The sequence below is a fragment of the Chelonia mydas genome, chromosome 6 (assembly GCF_015237465.2).
Source record: "Chelonia mydas isolate rCheMyd1 chromosome 6, rCheMyd1.pri.v2, whole genome shotgun sequence".
Taxonomy (NCBI): Eukaryota; Metazoa; Chordata; order Testudines; family Cheloniidae; genus Chelonia; species Chelonia mydas.
In genome coordinates, this window is record NC_051246.2 from 92,870,173 (window position 1) to 92,890,428 (window position 20,256).

The 20,256-nt window shown below is 46.7% G+C and overlaps 1 protein-coding gene across 9 annotated transcripts; it reads right to left on the bottom strand.

The window, feature by feature from the left end:
• Positions 1 to 4: 4 nt before the first annotated feature.
• TMED8 (transmembrane p24 trafficking protein family member 8) lies at positions 5 to 20,137 on the bottom strand. 9 transcript variants are annotated; one of them, XR_006291966.1, is made up of 8 exons: positions 20,005 to 20,137; positions 15,675 to 15,753; positions 12,532 to 12,661; positions 11,404 to 11,545; positions 8,246 to 8,545; positions 7,080 to 7,327; positions 5,425 to 5,602; positions 5 to 1,831 (listed from the first exon to the last, which is right to left on the bottom strand). XR_006291966.1 is itself a non-coding variant. In XM_037900749.2 (7 exons), the coding sequence occupies exons 1-6, from the start codon at positions 20,132 to 20,134 to the stop codon at positions 7,110 to 7,112; spliced, it is 999 nt and encodes a 332-aa protein (XP_037756677.1). In that variant the 5' UTR covers positions 20,135 to 20,137; the 3' UTR covers positions 5 to 5,602; positions 7,084 to 7,109. The 9 variants fall into 9 exon arrangements, 6 of the variants coding, with proteins under 6 accessions (XP_037756677.1, XP_037756679.1, XP_037756678.1 ...); XM_037900749.2 differs by having other exon boundaries at positions 5 to 5,602; positions 7,084 to 7,327; XM_037900751.2 differs by lacking the exon at positions 5,425 to 5,602.
• Between the last annotated feature and the right edge of the window lie 119 nt (positions 20,138 to 20,256).

The following is a 20,256-nucleotide window of genomic DNA, read 5'->3' on the forward strand; positions in this document are numbered from 1 at the left end:
ATGGTTGCATAGTGAAAAGTTTATTTAAAGAGTTTGGAACTCAAACAATACATGTCACAAAACAGCCACACCATACTGAAGATGAACACGCTAACTCAGCTGTAGAAGGAAATGCAAGCACACTAGAAATAGACTTTCTTTGGGCCATAGAGCAAAACATTCAGTGCCACATTTTGGTAAAGTATCCTTTTGATGTTTAAAAACAATCCCTTGGAAGGACAAAGAGCAGCAGTTTGGTGCAAAGAACTTGACTCAGTTTGAAACTACAGTACATTAAAAAACATTTCACATCACACAGATGAGGACTGACAAAAAGACCACAGATCAAGAAAATAAACCTTTAAGGTGTGTCCAGATACAAGACATTCCCCATTGAAAGGCTACTGAGGGGCATGTTGCAGAGGTGGGGACTGGCCTTTCCATCTTGTAGACTGCTGTCATGAGGGTACCTTAGAGGCCTCTGGGAGGCTGCCTTCAACCACTGAAAGTTTTCAAAAGTAACTAAAATTCAAAGTGGTCACTTGGCGATGCCTCTATAGCTCCTGGCATGATGGCTGGCATCTAACATCTCAGTCTGTATCACAAAATATCAGGGTTGGAAGGGACCTCAGGAGATCATCTAGTCCAACCCCCTGCTCAAAGCAGAACCAATCCCCGTTTTTTGCCCCAGATCAACTTAACAGCCCCCTCAAGGATTGAACTCACAACCCTGGGTTTAGCAGGCCAATGCTCAAACCACTGGTCTCACTTTTACCCATCATCCATTCTAGCCAGTCACAAATCAGATTCTTATTCCATATGAATTACAGAGTCTTAAACTGTCAGACAGGAGAGGAGTACACATTTCTTCAGCTGACACTTCCAAGAGTCACAGGTAAATAGGAGACCGGAATATATGGAATTGTCATACTGGATCAGACCTTCTCACATGGTATCCTGTCTCCAGCAGCAGCCCACACCAGATACTTCAGAGGAAGGTGCAAGAAACGCCATAGTTGGTAAACAAGGGGATAGTCTGTCCCTTCAGGCAGTCTCCTCGCAACTCCTGATAGTAACAGATTGATTTGAGCCCTGAAGCGTGTGGTGTTTGACCTCTTCTAGAACTTCATTTTAATTTAGTATTTACTGCAATAACCCTGGACATTCTTGTAATCCATAAGTGTCCCATCACTCTTTGAATCTTGCTAAATTCTTGTCAAGGAGGCGAATTCTGAATTTACCATGGTACAATTTCAATGACTGTCCCTATTTGATCTGCATGCCGTCTTAATATGGATATGCCTAGCAATGCACTGTCCATTACAGCATGTAGCCATGGTTCTACCAAATATGGGAAAGGAGAACAAGTCATCTAAAATTTAGAGATTTTTGCAGCTTTGATACTACATCTAGTTCCACAGTACACAGCAGCATATAACAACTCCAACTCTGGATTCATACACTCCACTAGAGTGTGGCCACAAGATCTGCTACTTTTGTGTTCGGTTAGCATTGTCACAAGTCCTTCTCATTGTAACTGCCTTGGCATCCACCCATCTACAACTCCCTCAAGAAAAAATAGCACTTAAGCATTCCACTATGCATGCTCAGTAGTAACAAAGACACCTTTTGAAGGCAATGGCCCTGTGGTGCCAGAGAGCTCAGGCTTTCAGTTGTAATCCTCACCTCCTTGGTGAGAAGGTCTCAGTTAAAGCAGTTTTAATTTGCCAGGAACAGACTGACATATATTGCATGTAGTTGCAATCTTTGGGGACCATATTGTTTTAAGTTTCTGTATCACTGTGGGCCAGGGATTGTACGAAACTTCAGGTGGGAGGGTCATCACAGCCCCCTGAGGAACGAAAAATAGTGGGGGTGATTAAGATGAATCACTTAGGTTGTAAACACCTGTAGAAAGATACCACCCCCAAGAAGGCTTGCACACTTACTGGTTCAAACTAGGAGACAAACAGACAAAGAAAGTGCTTTTGATATAAAACAGCTAGGTTTAAACTGACTCAGGCCTCCTTTCTGATCCTGCAAACAGACAGGATCTTATATCTGAGGGAAGCCCCAATCCTTGCAGAAGGTTGGAAAGACTTTCGCCTAATAGCACCCCCTTTGACTGATCAGGGTAACCTCTGATAAGCTTTTAGCATGTGTATAGGAATTTATTGTTTTTAATAGGTTTTCTCTGTAATGCTTTTACCTTAATAAAGGTGCTTGCTTAGAAAGAGCTGTGTGATAACTTGTAACTGCTGGCAATACACTGTTCAGAGCCCTCAGAGAGAAAGCAACACACAGCCACTGGCTGTTAGGTAGACTGGTTTGGGGGGATACCACAGTGTAAGGCAAGGACATGTGCAGCTTTAAAACCCCCAGTGAAAAGGGAGTGGGACAAAGGTCCTTGCCCAGAGACAAGTGACAGCTGGAGACCTGATTGGGCCCTCCTGGAGCAGACCACAGTGGGATGTGTGGATACAGGTGCAGTTACTCTGAAACTATGACAGACTATAGGGGATCACCAGCCTAACTTCCAGGTGTGCTATTTGGAAGGTAGGTAGAGAAGTGAGGGGGAGGAAACCCTTGCAATTAAGGGTCTGAGGAAAGTAAATGATAAAGTCTATGGCTCTGGTTTCACTCCCTCTTGTTTCAAGGCACCACATGATAAATGCTTAGGGAGTGGCTTTTGGGGGGGAGGAGAGGAGAAAAAGAAGAAAAAAATTAAACTGGGATGCAAGTGAACTAGAATAGAGATCTCTCCCAAAACCCCACCCTGCAAGGATATCTAATGAGCTCCTTCCGGCTCCAGAGTCACCAAGGCACAGCCACTGGACATGTAACATGGCTCCCCACTTATCTCCTACCCAAGTCCAGCCACGATTTGTTTCTGTACACAAAACACAGTTTGTTTCTTTCAGTCACAAAAGCCACACACAGGAGGAAGACACACACTGTTTGCCACATATAAAAATTTTTTCTCTGGTGAGGTTTTAGTTTTTTTTCTAGTCACAAACTATAGGAGAGGAAAACACACAAAAGCATCACTCCATGGAAACAAGTTAGGAACTTTCCTTGAAGTGAACATTTTTAGGTTACTAATGTCCTTGCAAAACTAGAATCTATTTCAGAATTCACTTTTCATCTCAGACTCAGGAGTCAGAGTTCCCAGTGTTTGCAGTTAGAATGGAGGTCTCCCCAGCACTGCTTCAGCTACAGGTACCAGGGCTGGATACAAGCCTAGTAGGTATTGTGGGCAGAGGTACCAAGGAAGCTGTAGCTTAACGAGGAGTGAGACAAGGAGAGGAAATTATTCCTTTGATCTGACTGGGACTTAAGATGCCATACACTAAATGGAAATAACTGCTGAAAACCACTGGCTATACAGCATCCTTTCCTTGCTAACTGAATATGCCTTCTGCTAGAGACTTGATTAAAGTATCTTAACAAGACTAAAGGCTGAGTTACTGACTTGACTAAGAACAATTAGGAACAACTGCAAACCATTCATAAGAACATAAGAATGGCCATACTGGATCAGACCAAAGGTCCATCCAGCCCAGTATCCTGTCTACTGACAGTGGCCAATGCCAGGTGCCCCAGAGGGAGTGAACCTAACAGGTAATGATCAAGTGATCTCTCTCCTGCCATCCATCTCCACCCTCTGACAAACAGAAGCTAGGGACACCATTCCTTACCCATCCTGGCTAATAGCCATTAACGGACTTAACTGGATACATTCATGGAGGTTCTCTTTTAAACTCTGTTATAGTCCTAGCCTTCACAACCTCCTCAGGCAAGGAGTTCCACAGGTTGACTGTGCCCTGAGTGAAGAAGAACTTTCTTTTGTTTGTTTTAAGCCTACTGCCCATTAATTTCATTGGTGGCCCCTAGTTCTTATATTATGGGAACAAGTAAATAACATTTCCTTATTCACTTTCTCCACACCACTCATGATTTTATATACCTCTATCATATCCCCCCTTAGTCTCCTCTTTTCCAAGCTGAAAAGTCCTAACCTCTTTAATCTCTCCTCATACAGGACCCGTTCCAAACCCCTAATCATTTTAGTTGCCTTTTTCTGAACCTTTTCTAATGCCAGTATATCTTTTTTGAGATGAGGGGACCACATCTGTATGCAGTATTCAAGATGTGGGCATACCATGGATTTATATAAGGGCAATAGGAATAATTAAAAAAGGGATAGAGAATATCTTAACATCTCATTTGCTTTTTTGACTGCCGTTGCACACAGTGTGGACATCATTCCAAAGATAAGTGGTTCTCAGTCAGTCACCCATATATTTTCATTCAGTACCTGGGTGACAAGGTCACCAATATGTTCACATTTCTTTGGTCTTTCGTTTCCAAGTTAAGTGTGACTTATTCTGGAAGCTGTGAAGCTTTCATTATTGTAGATTAAATATTCTCCACTTACAGCTGTTTAGTACTTATGGGAAATACAAGCTACTCTAGTGAAATATCAACAATGAAGGAAGATGTGTCAAGGCCCTTTTACTCCAGTCAGCAGCAAACATGGCTATAGACACAATGAGGTAATAAGACTGGCACATATACCAGCGTGGGACTGCACATCATATACAAGGACCATTTGTCTTTAATCAAGGAGTCAAGAAAGGGGCAAATCTGATGAAGTGGACTGAGCCTCAGAAGAAAGATCTGTGTCTATTTCAGAGGGGCAGGACTGAACACTGGGATTCCCATCTACTGTACAGTCCACCTTAGCTAAGGACTATTTGGAGCAGCTGCCAATTACCTAGAAAGGAACCAGTCTCTGATTGGCTAAAGGGGAACAATTTATCCTGGAGACAGTTCTAGAACACCGGCCCTGAGTAGAACTCTCCACATGAGAATCCATGACATCAGCAGTCTCTAGAATAGCTGGTATATATATACACAGGTCAAGCGTGTCTTCCTTATTTACTAAGTCCTATTTCAGACAGCGGCTGGTGGCCTAGACAGTGCATACCTCTCCTCTTCCAGATGCATGCAGGACCCTCCAAAATATGTAGCAAGAGGCCAAATGCATAGCAGTCACTGATGCATTACACAGCAGGGTGGGGGAACACGGAGATTTACAGTCAGAAGCAGAATATTTAAGGGGTGGGGCAGGGCCCTGCTCCACATCTGGTGTTTAGGAAGTTGAGAGCCAAAGTAAAAAAGAGGGGTTCCTTGATCAGGCTCTGGGGGAGAGGTTGTGGAAGGAAGCAACTGGAGAGGGAGGTACCTGCCCTGGCACTTCAAGAGGGCTTGGGGAGGAAGCAGGCATCCATGCCCAGGCTGTTAGGGGGTCAGGGAGAAAGGAGCCCATGCCCAGGCTGCTTAGAGGGGAAGGGAGGGCCCCACCCTTAAAAAAATCCTGCTTCTCTTCTTCCTTGCAGGGCCCCTCCACTGATGCTACCTGGAATTAGGCAGCTACTTTACCTTCCAGCTCCTCTTGGGCTGGGCCACTCCGCTCTTCACTCCCCTCTCCCTTCCTGGGAAGAGAAAAAGAGCTGCAGCTGCTCCCTCCTTGTTTCTGTGCCCCTTAAAGGAGGAGCAGCCCTGCTCCTCATCCCTTACTTTTTAGAACAGCAGTTGTGCTCCCTGCCTCCTTCCTCTCCTGAAAAACAAAAACACATGTTGGTGCCTGAGCCTATGCTGCCTTGTCCTCCCCACCCACTACCGCAGAAGCAGCAGACTGGCATGGGCTGCTCAATGGTACACCTCCCTCTGCTCTTACCTCCCTGACCTACCTATTGCTCCTGAGTGCTTAAGTAGGCAGAGCAGATAAAAAAAAGGGCCTATATCAAGAGGTATGGAATCACCAGGGAATTATTGGGCTTCTTAGGAGAGTGAAGTCTTTGGCTTTATACACCCCCACACTAACCCCATCTGCAGCGAGGGCTAGATCTGCACAGAAGGGCAATATCTGGAGGGTGTCAGACTGGAACTTCACCAGAATCATCATGCACAAAGTCACTCAGTAACTCCAAACAGAGGCACCTCAGAGCAAATTCAGCAGCTACCTTGAAGGGAAATGGTTCTTGAATAAAATCAAATAAATACTCATTTTGAATCTTGAAGAGTTACAAATAAATACCCTTTAAAACCCATCTGTTGACAGATTAATGTGATCCTTGCTTATTCCTGGCAAGGGCTGAGCAGAGGCTGACCACTATTGCCACTACTAACCCCTGAGGTGGGCCAGGAGCTGCATTCCTCAATGCGTTAGTGAGTCCCTGAAGTTATTCCTAACTAACTCCAGGTGGGTATATAAGGGAAAGGCTGATCCCATATTTTTCAGATTCAAAGTGTGTTGACCTGGGACGTTAACAGTTTTACATTAACACAAGAGGCCGCAGCTCAATTTTCCCCACAGGTAAGAGAAACTTTTGTTGGTGACAGGAATTTTACACATCCCCACAGTCAGGATGATCTGTATCCACCTCCCGATCCACACCTGCTTTCTCTTTTCTATGGAGATCTTCCTACTGATTACCTCTGCAAAGATCCAAAATAAAGGTTTCACATGATTGGGTCTGGCACTTGTGACATGACTACACCACCATGAATGGGGTCAGATGATGCAGGCTGCAACTCAGGTAGTTGGAGGGATGAATCCCCACACAGAGATTAATGGAGGTTTGGCTAGTGTGTAAAGTACAGCAATGCAGACAGGATGCAGCTGGAGAGTGGCTGTGGTACAGGTGGCTTTGCCTGCTAGCAGAGCATGGTTGGCAATTACCCACTGGTGATCCATTTAAATAAAAGGGTATTTCAGCTTCAGTTCATACAAGTGCAATAGAAAGAAACTGCTGCCATCTGAATCTACCCTCTGACAATTTACTGGCTGTAATGAAAAGTCCCAGCCTGATGACTTCACAGAGCAAGCTTCCTGAAATTTAGAGCGAGAGGAGTTGCCTTTGGATAACTGAGCAGCCACAGCTACCCTTTACTGTGAGTAAGCTGGGAGGGAATGGGGGAAAACCTGTTCTTATCCACAGGAGAGCAGAGAGCCAGGCCTCTCACTCAGCCATAGGGCAGTGCCAGTTAGGGGGTGCCAGACCTGGATGGCAGCCTATTTTGCTCAGTGTTACCTGCCTGCTGTCCCCACTCCCTCCCCTCCTTCAGCTGGTGTAATAGACATGAAAGAAGAGAGTCTTGTTGCGTAGGAGGGAGTAGGAGTTGTCAAATTTGAGCAGGTAGATGCCCTCGCCCGGGTAGTCATGGCTGCCTGCCTGCACATCCCGGTGACTGTCCCTTCGGTACACGGGCATGATCTCCCGATAACGGTTTCGTAGAGAGCTTTTAGAGCCCCTCTCCACATCTCCAACTGGGGTGAGTCCTGAGTGGGAGAGAGGAGACAAGCAGAATCAGACAAACCAACAGGGGGAAATGATCAATAAGGCATGGTTACAGGACAGGGACGTGAGATCTAGCTAACGAAGACTGGCTGAGATACCCACCCTGTCCAATGCACAACCCAAAGTCTCTCCACATAGGAGACCTGCTTTGAGAGGGGGCACTCTTTGGGACTGATACACTGGGGAATAGTTTGAATTCTCCTCACCACTTCCCTCCTTTTCCTCTTCACCCAGTAGACACCTTTAAACAGCAGGGTCTCCTCAAGGTGGCCCAATGCCAGAGAGAAATTGATTGTGGGTAGAGGAATGCAATGGAGAGTTTCACCTCTGGCCTTGGTGGTCTCTCAGTCTTCCCTTCTACTTCTCCGAGAGGAATTCTTCTCAGTGGGGCTTAATTTCAGTCATCACTGGTCCGGAGATGGGACCTGCATTGGTCCTGAGACTCCCTAAACCTTCTAGGCTACGGATACTCCAAGTACATGGGCAGCATGCCCTCTGGGTGCAATCAACAAGAGCTACTGATAAGCAATTGCATCGGCATCGCAATCTGTTAGGCTGATGATCAAAGAGTTAAGTCAGAGTCTCATACTGTACTCTGATCCTGTTACAAGTTAGAAACTGATCATGCAACAGAAAACAGAGTGGGAGCAAGTGTTCAATGTTCAATATGCAAGGATATGCGGTGTTATTGGTGGAGCATACACCTGGGATCGGGAAGAAGAGCAGCCATTAGGAAGGGTCTTCTCATCGTGACCTAGCTTGGAACTCCAAAAAGGTTGCAGTCAGCATGTAGGCTGACTAGCCAAAGTGGTGAGGAATTACAGTACGTGATTTGGAGGTACTTGGGTACCATGGTGATGAACACAATATTAATTTATCTTGTAAAGTTTTGCACTGACCTTCAATCTCATCTTCTTCCTCTTCATCTTCCTCATCACTTGATTCGCTGACCTGCACAGTAATGGCAGTACTGGTGACAGGAGTCCAGTCAAAGTAGACCCCAAAGCCAATGTCATAATCATCCGTAGCAAACTCCCAGCAAACACGCTTCCCATCTGGGTGTGTTGGCACCCGGACTGTCACTACTTCACCCCGTTTCACCACCAACTGAGTATTCTTCTCCTTTCCCATTTTGGCTTTAAATTCCCTTATCTTGCAAGTGGTCCAAGTGGAGGGTGGAGCCAGAGGAGGAGGCTGAGCTGAAAAATACAAGACAAGCCACTCATCACTGGTCAGAAGGCAACCAGAGAGAGTTCTGCTAACAAGATGGCTATTCTGGACAAAGCTCTTGAACTCCAATCTTTACCTTCCATCTCCTCTCAAGGCGAGGACAAGTGCCTTCCATTAGCACTGCCCTCAGAACTGGACATACTACTCTCTCGGTTTTCCCTTCCAACCTTCTTCCCTCCCTCCAGAACTTGCAAAGCCATTCCTGTGAATTATCTGATTATCTAGAGACAGAGTCAGACTGCGAAAGTTAGGTACAGGCCTAACTGAAAATTCCATCCCATCAAGTGCATTGCACAATACCCCAACACCTCAGCTCCACTTATGGCTTAACTCTGCTGCTTCCACACAGACACCCAATAGTAGCAGGCAGAGTTACTGGGCAGCACAGCATTATGACATAGCCTAAGTAACCAGATAGAAACCAACTAGCATCATGCATGCATGCAGAAACTGCCTCCTCAGCTGATCCAAAGCCTATGTAATTCAATCCAACATTCATAAGAATGGAGAAGTGGAAGGGGCTCCCATGGCTTATTCTTCACACCCAGATGCATAACTTCATGACTCATGCGGCTTATCTATGAGCCCTCCGAATTTCCCATTGATTTAGCTCCACCAGTGGAAGTGCCAATGTAGATAAGGTACTGGTGTTTTCCCCACTATGTACAGACTTGCTCTGAACAGGGTTATAAACGATGACACCTCACTGACACTAAAAGTTCTACCCTTGCTACCACGGAGGGGAAATTCTAAGAAAAACTCTGTAGACCACCCTGAAGGAGTAACTCCACATGCATCCAAATGCCAACCATGGAGCACACCACACATTATCCTCCCTCACTAGTCTGGTCTTTTTTAAACAGATGAGGCTAGGTCAGGGGGATACTATCTTGGGCTTATGATGGCAAGAGACATCTTGAGTTCTGAAAGGGCAGCAGAGAGAAAAGATAACAGCAGCAGTCCTGATCCTATCACCAGTCCCCTTTCTAGTTCAAAGGTTTCCACAAACATCCAAGTATCCCCTAAACACCTTGGATAGTCAGCCATTGCACAATTTATTTTAGATCTATTCTCTTTCAAGCTAGGATCTATTACCAATCTCACAGGTCATTTGTCTGTAGCCCTTCCTCCTGCTCAGTCTTCATGAGCGGAGGGGAGAGAGAGAGGGAGAAGGAGAGACCACGCGAGAACGAACACAGTATCTTGCAGTAACATGCCCTCCTCTGCTCTGTCTGTTCCTAGTTTTCTCTATGGCCTATTTGATAGCTCACCCACCAATTCACCTGCCCCGACACACAGCAGGATCCAGTCTATTCTAAATGCAAACATGGGATTCCCATTAAATGCTGTATTGAGTAACACTCAGGCATTGACAGGAGAAAGGACCTCACTAAGTTCCTTGCTCTCAGCTTCTTATTCACAGATCTTCTCACCCGTCTGTGAGCTAAGATTTATAAAGGGGAGGAGGGTTTGTTTTTAAACCGCTTTATTTAGGGCTTGTCTTCACTACCAGGGTAGGTAGACCTAAGTTACGCTACTCCAGCTATGTGAATAAAATAGCTGGAGTCAATGTAGTTTAGGCTGACTTACCGCGGTGTCTTCACTGCACCGCGCCAACAGTACCTTACTCTTCTCGGGGAGCTGGAGTACCAGGGTCAGAGAGTGCTCTGTCAATTTAGTGGGTCTTCACTAGACCCACTAAATCAATCCCTGCTGCATCGATTGCAGCAGCATAGATCCTAGCGAAGACCAACCCTTAGAAATGTTTCAGCAGATGCACACTCTAAAGCAGAGGTGGGCAAACTTTCTGGCCTGAGGGCCACACATTGGGTTTCTGAAATTGTATGGAGGGCTGGTTAGGGGAGGCTGTGCCTCCCCAAACAGCCAGGTGTGACCCGGCCCCCCGCCCCCTATCCGACCCCTCCTGTTTCTCACCCCAACAGCCCCCCCAGGACTCCTGCCCCATCCAACCCCCCTTGTTCCCTGTCCCCTGACAGCCCCCCCAGAACCCCTGCCCCATCCACTCCTCCCTATCCCCTGACTGCCCCCAAACCCCCCCACCCCTGACTGCCACCACCCCAAACCCCCTCTGCTCCCTGCCCCCTTACCGCGCTGCCTGGAGCACCGGTGGCTGGAGGCGCTACAGCCATACCGCCCAGAGCACCAGGACAGACAGCCATGCCGCCCAGCTGGAGCCAGCCACGCCACCGCACAGCACAGAGCACTGGGTCAGGCCACGGCTCTGCAGCTGTGCGGCCTGGCAAGAGCTCACAGCCCTGCTGCCCAGAGCATTGCGCCAGAGGCACAGTGAGCAGAGTCTGTGTGGGAGGGGGAACAGCAGGGGAAGGGCTGGGGGCTAGATCCCAGGCCAGGAGCTCAGGGGCCGGGCAGGAGGGTCCCACAGACCGGAAGTGGCCTGTGGACCATATAGTCTGCCCACCTCGGCTCTAAAGAGATGGGTAGTTGAGGAGGGGGTATAAGATGGTCCCACATGGGAGGTTAGGTACTCAATGGCAATGAGTGCAGAGCTCTGGAGAAGGAAAATAATATTAAGTGATGTGACATGTCCAAAAGCTACTTAAAGCAGTGACTTGTCCAGGGCCACCGAGCAAATCAATGGCAAAATCGCCCAGGAGTCCTGAATAGGAGTCCCCTACTCTAGCCACCAGACCACTCCCAGTGATACAGAGCTGGTAACGTCTAGTAGACTGCCTATGCCCACCCTATTGAAGGAGAGCATCCACAGTTCCAATCCTGCTGCCAGATGAGATCTGTGTGTACAGGCCTCATTCCTATCCAAAGGAAATATTACCATCGCAGTCCTCACCTTTTCTCTGCTCACCAAGGAGGTCTGCAGTCTCCAGCTCTGCAGAGAGGACATCCACTGCACCTGTGTGTTCTGACTGTATCATGACTATATCCCCTGGTCCTTGTGGGGCACGGTACTTGGTCATCCGCACTACGGCCTCCTGTGCAGGGCACATAAGCAAGTTCCTCAGTGGCTCTGGGGGCCTCCAGTTGGATTTTAAATGGTTTGTCAGGGATCGAGGGAGAAGAAGGAGCCATATTCATGAATTCACATCAATTTCCCATTGGGTTTCTGCTATAAGTATAAAATATTTACTAAGTAATTGGCTGGCTCAGAGGACAGTTTCTGTGCATGGTCTTCTCTGCCTCCAAAATTGTGAAACTCTTGAGTCAAATGCTGCACTGTGCTAGCGACCTCTGGTCTCCCAAGGAAGCATCATCTCCACAGACAGATAAGTCTAGCTATTTGCACTTCCTCAAAGTTTGGGGGCTATCATTGCTTTATTTGGTAAAAGATTTCAGATCTACCCAGATGCCCTCTCAAGTGCTGAAGCTGCTCCAGTTCTAGGAACCAGCCTCTTCAGTTTTCCCTGTACTTAGACTGCAATCACAATTAAACAGATGCCTACTATGAACTTGTTAAAACTGTTGCCCAGATTAACACAGTGCTGCCAATTCCCCCTTCTCACATAGGCAGATACAGAGCTTACAGACCAAGAGTATTATTACACAATGTCTCTCCAAAGCTGTATTTGAAATTACCAGGAGCTGTTTGTTCCCTGAAAGAACTAAAACACTGCTTCTTCATCACCACCACCCCCAAAAAAATTGACTATATTAGTTTATTTAAAATTCACAGGAACTTCCTGAAGCCCTACACAAAAGCCAGTAGCCAAGAACAGTCTTGAAGCCTTAGGAATGGTGGAAACTGAAAGGGAGCAAAGACCGGTCCAATACACTGTGGGCAAGAGACACATTCTGAGTTTTAAAGGTTAGATTATCACTCTTAACTCCCTCATTGTGCAGAAACAGCCGTAACTAAATGCTCAGAGCCCCAGTTCCCCATGTACAGGCTCAGCAGCAGATGGGAAAAGCACTGCAGCATCTTGGTCTCTCCTTTCAGAAATAAAAGTGGCAAGTCACCTACCTCCCTGGGGGGCTGGATCTGGTCAGCCAGCTTCTCTCCTTGTCCAACCACTTCCTGGTCCTCTGATGTACCATCACTTTTTCTAGAATCGTCTGCAGCATGCACATTCACAGGTGATCCAATCTGCGGCCTCTCAGAGAAAGATAGCACATCAATTCAAGATGCTTGAAGAACATGAGACACTGAGCCAGGTGGGCCAAGGACAGGTGATGAACCACCCCACTCAGGGGCTGGAATGCAAATAAACTAAGGGAACTAGGCTTCCTAGAGCCAGCATTCACTGCATTAAAACAAGAAGCTCTCTCTCAACCAAGGTCCACTCTCAGCCCCAGACAGCTGTCCTCTTTAGCTCATCCAAGCCAGAGTGAGCAACTTTCCCGAGCTCACTCCCCATTTATAGTCCCTTAGGTAGCAGTAATTCACTCCAACTGAGCCCAGGCACACTCCTTTCATAGAAGGGCTACTTCGCTAACATTGCACTGACGGCAGGGATCAGTGGTAGCATCTCAGAGAGAAGTAACTCTCTCCCTGCTAGGCACTGGATGGCCTCTATATACCCCTCACACAGGCCATCTATATCAGAGACAAGACTTCAAACAGATCACGTTTTGAGAACACCGTAACTCTGCTACTGATAATCAACAAGTGTTAATATGGTTGCATCCCTGCTCCTCCTGTACAGAATGCTGAATCTGGCAAGCCATAAGCCATGCCAAGGTAACAAACTAACAATCACAAATGCAGGATTAGGACCTCTCCACAAGAGGAGATAATGGGAGGAGGGAGGGAGATCTTTTAGTCAAACCTAGAAAGCTGCAACAGCAGCAAGAGAAACAAAACAGCAAAGCAATAGCCTCCTGCATGCATATTGCCTATTCATCCCTACATCCTGAAATTCCCCTCTAAATTACTATGTCATCGCAGCACCCCTGCCCATCCCTGAAAAAAGTCAATTATGCCAACTGAGATTAAATAATCCTAGCTACTAATCCAGGATGGGGTCAAAGAACCACCCTTAATCTTAGGCACTAAATGTAGCTTTCATGAAAAGAAACTTCAAGTCTAGTAGGAATAGAAACAGTCTCTTTTAAAAGACATAAAACCTTTGCCTGCAGCAATGGAAATCCAAAGCCAGCCACCTTGGTTTACCATATGAGAAACAGATCAGCACCAGGCTAGCTCCATGTAAAGCACCAACGGTAGAAAGCAAGTGAAGTTTTCAGTTTTAGGAATATGAAGTGCTTTGACTAATGCTGGGACAGATTGTTCCAAGCTACGTTGGAAGTGTCTAATAAAAACAGAATAGTCCAGATGCTTTCTGTACTGTTTCTGTAAATAAAGAGAAGGCTGGAAAAGACAGACATGACTGTCCTTTCCGAAGCTGAACTCCCTTGAGGATGCGACCTTGGACCCTAAAACAGAAAGAACCAAAAACTAACTAAATTCTCTTAATCTCATTTTTGTTGGTAGAAAGGGAATGTCTCACCACCAGTTTCTACTAAAAGAGTGGTTCACATGAGCCGATTGTCAGGATACAGAGATAACCCTACTAGGTTGCCGAGCAAAAAAGTTTAAAAAAGGGACCCTTTAAATATATTTTTGTTACAAAACATAACTATTTATAGCCATGCTTCTGGAAGCCTGAATCAGAAATCTTCCACTATGTTTTCTTTTCAAAAGAACAGGTGGGTGGCACAGACCTAGCTGGAGTTCAATCTCATTCTAGCACACACGAATGCTACATAACCTGGTAGGTGGGTCCAACAGGTCAGGTTCAGTGTTCCCCACAAGGCTAAGCCCTGGCTGGGATGATTTAGTTGGGGATTGGTCCTGCTTTGAGCAGGGGGTTGGACTAGATGACCTCCTGAGGTCCCTTCCAACCCTGATATTCTATGATTCTAAGGTGCTGGGGCTGACTTTGAATTTTTTGAAAAAAACAGCACTGAAGGCTTTGGATTTTGTGGAGAGGGTGAAAAGAGTTGCAGAAAATTTGTAATCAGATTTAAGAGAAGAAAGTAAGTCAGCTCCCCCTTCAAGCCTCTTTCATATTGCCCACTACCCTCTTCCCTTAAAAAAAACAAACAAAAAAAAAAACACACCACACACTCCTCAGACCTTAAACAGATTTATCAGGAAACATTCACATGGGTTTAAAACATAGGTTGGCATTTTACTTAATGCCCAACTAGTTTCTCTGAAGAAAATTAAATTCCATAATTACCTAGAATATACGATAAAATCAGATTAAAGCAAAAGTCTGTTTGGAGCCAACTGGGCTGCTGTACAGTCTCTCTGGATGAAACTGTAATTATGAAGGCAGCAGGAATCTCAGTCTCTCCTGTGCTGCAGATTTCATTAGCAAAGCCAGGATTACTTCAAATTGTGTTTTTTGTGAGGGATTTTTAAAACGGAGGACACTAATAACTGGTGAGACCCAAATTTTGATCTATTTAACTCATCTGTTTCTGAGAGCTTTTTATGAGTGTGTTGGGGGGGGTAGGGGAGAGTGTTATTTTTGGAGGGAGGAAAGGGAAGGTTAAAACAAAACCTGCAACGGTTTTAGAGAAAAGCTGAATGTGTGCAACTCTAATGTTCACAAGCACCCCAACAAAAGCCAGGATGCATGCACCCAAATGCTCACCAGCAATCCTTCAATAATAAACCAAACAACTGATATTCAGAGTATAAAATGTACTGAAAAAGCAGCAGCAAAAAAGTAGGTTTCCAATCCAGCTTCCCTGGGGATTAGATACAGAGAGAATATTTTTTAATTAAAAATATCCTTCAGCCAGAGCTCAGACAATTTCCTGTTGGAAGTTAGTTAGCTCTGTGATCCAAAAAGCCTGAGGTGAGTCATGGGTTACATTTTACAAGCATTTTATAAGCATTAAATTACAAGCATTTTACAAGCATTACATTTTATAAGCATTAAAATAACCCAAAGTCAAGAGGAATAGCTCTTCCAATATAGTCTACAGTGTACGGAACCTGAAAACAGAAAGTTGAAGTCTCCGATGCCCTGGAGAGGAACAGCTGCCAGACACCACTGATAGAGAAGAGGTGGGGGAGAGACCGATTATCCTTCATTTCCCTGACGTTGAGGAACATTTAATGTGGGTCATCACACAAAGATCTTTTCCTACCTGCACTGTGAGGCCTCGGACTCTGATGAGGTGACTGTCTGGGATGCAGATGCTGGTTTGGGTGTTGAATCTTCATCCTCTAGCAATGGGTGGAAGATGGAGAGAAGATTAAACAGCTTTTAACCTTTGAGAATGTGCAGGCAATAAAGCAAAACTCTAGTTATCCAGAGTCACCAAGGTCATGCAGCCTTGGTGCTTAAAGCTGGGCCTGGCAACCTTCTGTATTATATGTTGTCCCTCCCCCGCAGAGAGAAAGGGTTTTTAATGCTTTCAGTGGCCCTAAGTGGAAGGGAAAAGATAACACAGTTTCTGACACAAGACATAGGGATCAATCAAAACAAGCTTCTGTTCAGATGTAGGCTCTAGGTTTGCCCCTAGTCTCCAGAACAAGCTCTGTCCCCACATGACTCCAGTGCATGCTCTACAGCAGAGGTGGGAAAACAACGTCACGTGGGCCGCATTCAGCCCGTGGGACCGTCCTGCTCGGCCCTTGAGCTTCTGGCCAGGGAGGCTAGCCCCCGGCCCCTCCCCTGCTGTCCTCCCTTCCCTGCAGCCTCAGCTCGCCATGCTGCCAGCACTCTGGGCGGTGGGGCTGCAAGCTCCTGCCGGGCAGCACAGCTGCGTGGCTGGCTCCAGCCAGGCAGCGCAGCTGCCAGTCCTGCTGATCTGAGCGGCATGGTAAGGGGGCAGGGAGTCCCAGGGGGCAGCAAGGGCCAGGGAGTGGTTGGATAGGCACGGGAGTCCTGGGGGGCCTGTCAGGGGGCAGAGATGTGGATACGTCAGGGCAGTCAGGGGACAGGGAGCGGGGGGGGTTGAACAGGGGGTGGGGTCCCAGGGGGGGCAGTCAGGGGACAAGGAGCAGGGAGGGTTGGATGGGTCAGGGGTTCTGACAGGGGCAGTCAGGGGTCAGGCTGTTGGGGAGGCACATCCTTCCCTACCTGGCCCTCCATACAGTTTCGGAACCCTGATGTGGCCCTCAGGCCAAAAAGTTTGCCCACCCCTGCTCTACAGTCTTGCTGTCTGCTTCCATTACCCATAGAAGATAGTTAATTGGGCATGGACAGGCTCCCAATTACACAGATTTTTAAAGTTCCACATTACAGTAGGAATTCTCTTTTACTTGGTTTTCATAGAGGGAATTTGGTGCTGGTGAAAGACAGCAGATTAATAGCCCCATACATTAAAGGCCTCTGATCCACAGAACAGGAACAGTTCAAGCAGCATACCCCATCGCCAGCGTTCTGCAACCTGACCTATAGGGACTGGTTTTAAAGATGAGAAACTCTAGGCAGAAGAGAGGGATGGGCTTTAGACAAGAACGAACAAGGGGACTAATTAGTACCAGGGTAGTGAGGTATTTGTTTTGTTGCTTTAAAGAAAAGCATTTTTCCACCAAGAAATGAATTGAAACCCGCTGTCCCAAGCGTATATTTTGTTTGGGTATAGGATCCAAATAAATATTCATCTTTATGCTCATTAATGATCTGTTCTCTGATCATTTAGAAAAAAAAGCAAGATGTTAAGAACCTTTTATTGGAAGGTACACTCATTAAAGTATATTATATTTGAGACATGAATAAGCCCCAAAATCTGAGGAGTGGTAGGACTTGTGTAACAGGGAGAAGTAATTCTGTTCACTCCAACTTTATAAATAGAGCAATAGACAAGGCTGATTTTTGAACTTATTGCTCATGCGTTCCTATTCTGGCCCCCTAAGAGTCTCCAAGGGAGAGTACCTAAAACAGTCTTTCTAGGCATTGTAGTTCCTTTTAACAGCCTAGATCTCAGTCGCTACAGAATACAGCAGGAAACAATACTTCATGCCCCTCCCCCTGAAACAGATTAGAGGGAACCTAGCAGATCTTTTATATCTGTCATTCTCATGATTCAACAACTGTTGAAGTTACTGCACAGCTAGAACTTCTCTTCTACCTGGTAACCAACATGAGAACATTTTACTGCCAAATGCTGGAGAAAATATGGCCTGAAAAAGTAACAACTAGCAAGACTGCATGTCATATGACTCAATTTGGCAGTGATGGACAAGTTAAATCAGGCAAGCTCCATGCTCCTGATTCTGGTTGTGGGGAGAAATTTTTCATCTGGTGATCTGACACGGAATTACAAAATGCTTCACACAGTTATGCTCTAAAGAGCTAAGGAAGCTTTTAAAGGGGACGTTAAAGGAGAAGTAAACAAGGGAGAGTGCTAGATTGGGGAGACTAGGGAAGAGAACATGCCTGAAGTTCTGGAGAACTAGAGGGAGGTCATAAATATTACTGGGTTTAGATACTGTAGCAAACACCTTATGCAGAAATGCCTATAACAAAATAAAGAGAGACAAGGATGAGGTAATATAATTTTATTGGACCCACTTCTTGTGTTGAAAGAAACAAGTTTTTGAGCTTACACAGTGCTCTTCTAAAGGTCTGAAGAAGAGCTCTGTGTAAGCGCAAAAGCTTGTCTCTTTCCCCAATAGAAGTCAGTCCAATAAAAGATAAGACCTCACCCACCTTGTCTCTCTCATATCCTGGGACCAACATGGCTAAAACACCATTGCATAACACAAAATAAAGAAGTTGAGACCAAGACAGCAGATAGGAAGGTGGCGGTGGGAAGAGAATGTTCCTCCTACACATACAGTAATAAGCCACCCACTCGACAGAGTCAGCGAGAAAACAAATATCCCAAGGTTTGCTCTCAAGGATGCCATAGACATTCTCTACATGTGCTTCAAAGGAGAAATAAATTCTAGACTCACAGGCCCTTCAAACTGAGGCCCAGCATCCTATCCTCTTGAGGTGACACATGGGATGTGGTCACCAGCTAACACCCAACTCCACAGTTGCTTATGTATGACAATGGCAGGTGCCTTTGATTTCACATCAGGTATTAAACATTTTGCATGTCTACAGTGAATTTTAGAGGATACCACTGTGCCAATCAAACATTTAATAAATCTCATAAACCCTGGGGGAAAGGTCAGGATTACTAGCCACATTTTTGAGATGAAAAAAGTGAGGCAAAGAGGGGAACTGGCTTACTCAAGGTTATGCAGTAAATCAGTGGCAAAAATGTAATTAGAACCCAGGAATCTCAAGTCTTAACCCTACACTAAACAGTGCCGCTTTTTAAAAAAAACAAACAAACTTAATTGGTTCCCTATAACGAGCTGTATTGCTGTGTTAGTCTAAAGATTGTAGTGGAATCTTTACTGGTGCCTGGAGACCAAAGTGCTAGGAACTTAAGCAAATCAAAGTTATTATTATCTCCTTTACATGAGGCAATGCTTACACCATAGTACATTTCTCTAAATATAAAGCAGCTGGTACACTAGGGAACAGAGAAACAACCCAGTACCCTTAGGGATAGAGGCTGTTGGAAACCAACTACTCAAAAACAACTGTATCAATCAAGAGGCAAGTTGGACTTGGTCTATTCTTAACAGTTATGTCGGTATTGGTACATCAGTGAGGGGTGTGGAAAAACCCCCAACACGTATGCCAACAAAAACCCCAGTATAGTTTCAGCTATGATGGAAAAAAGCTTCTATGGAGATAGACAATGTGGTTCGGGGAGATGTGTTCCTACACTGACAGAAAGGCTTCTTCCATAGGCTGTGTCTGCACTAGTGGACCATGTCAGCATAGGATCTGTAGTGTAGACATATCCTAGGGGGCTGTGCTGACATAGCTATACCATCACAGGCTAGGCTACACAGTGTAGACTTACCCTTAGACCTCAGAAGAGGTCAGCAGCAGCTTTCTTAACGTCTTCCCAAGACCTCAGCCAAATCGGCTCTCAAGATGGGTACTGAAAACAGTGTGCTATGCTAGGAGGCTGGAAGTAGCAGCCGCAGAAAGCTCCGATTTTGCAGCAATAGCTTAACTGGAGTAAAAGCAGACTATCTTGTTACTGGCTGTAACTCTCCTAAGTCCCCTTGGGAAGCTCCCACTCCCAGCCCACTCTCCCTATTGCTGCTCCTTGTGGTGTACCAGGCACTGTACTCCCTCGGCTGCCTGGCAAGGTCCCCCCTAGGCGAGGGGGAGAGCAGGCGAGATGGAGGGAGGGAAGGAACCCCGTCAAGCCGCGGTGCTCTCGCGGGGAGGCGCCGCCACACCCCGCGCACACGAGTCCCAGCTGCACAGCGAAGGCTACGCACACAGCTCAGCTGCTGTCCCCCAGCCGCGGCCTGCAGCCCTGCCCCACAGCAGCTCCTCCAGCCCCCGAGCGCGGCGGCCAGCACACCCGAGGGACCGGAGCGGGAAGAGCCCGCGCCGCGGGGTCCGTGGGCGGGTCACGCGTCCCGGAGCCCCCCCGCCCCCGGTACCTGGAGTCTCAGACGGTGAGCGGCGGCCCTGCGCGTCCCCCTCTGACACGGAGCAGCCGCGGCCCCTCGGCTCCCCAGCCGCGGGGGGCTCGAAGGAGGAGCCGGCGGCAGCCACCAGCACCTCCGACATGGGCAGCCGACGGGCGAGGACGAGGCGGCGGAAAGATCCGAAGCTGTCAGCAGCGGGCAGAGGCGGAAACGGCGGGAAGAGCCGAGCCTGGGGCGGAAAGAGCCGAGGGCTGACCGCCTGGC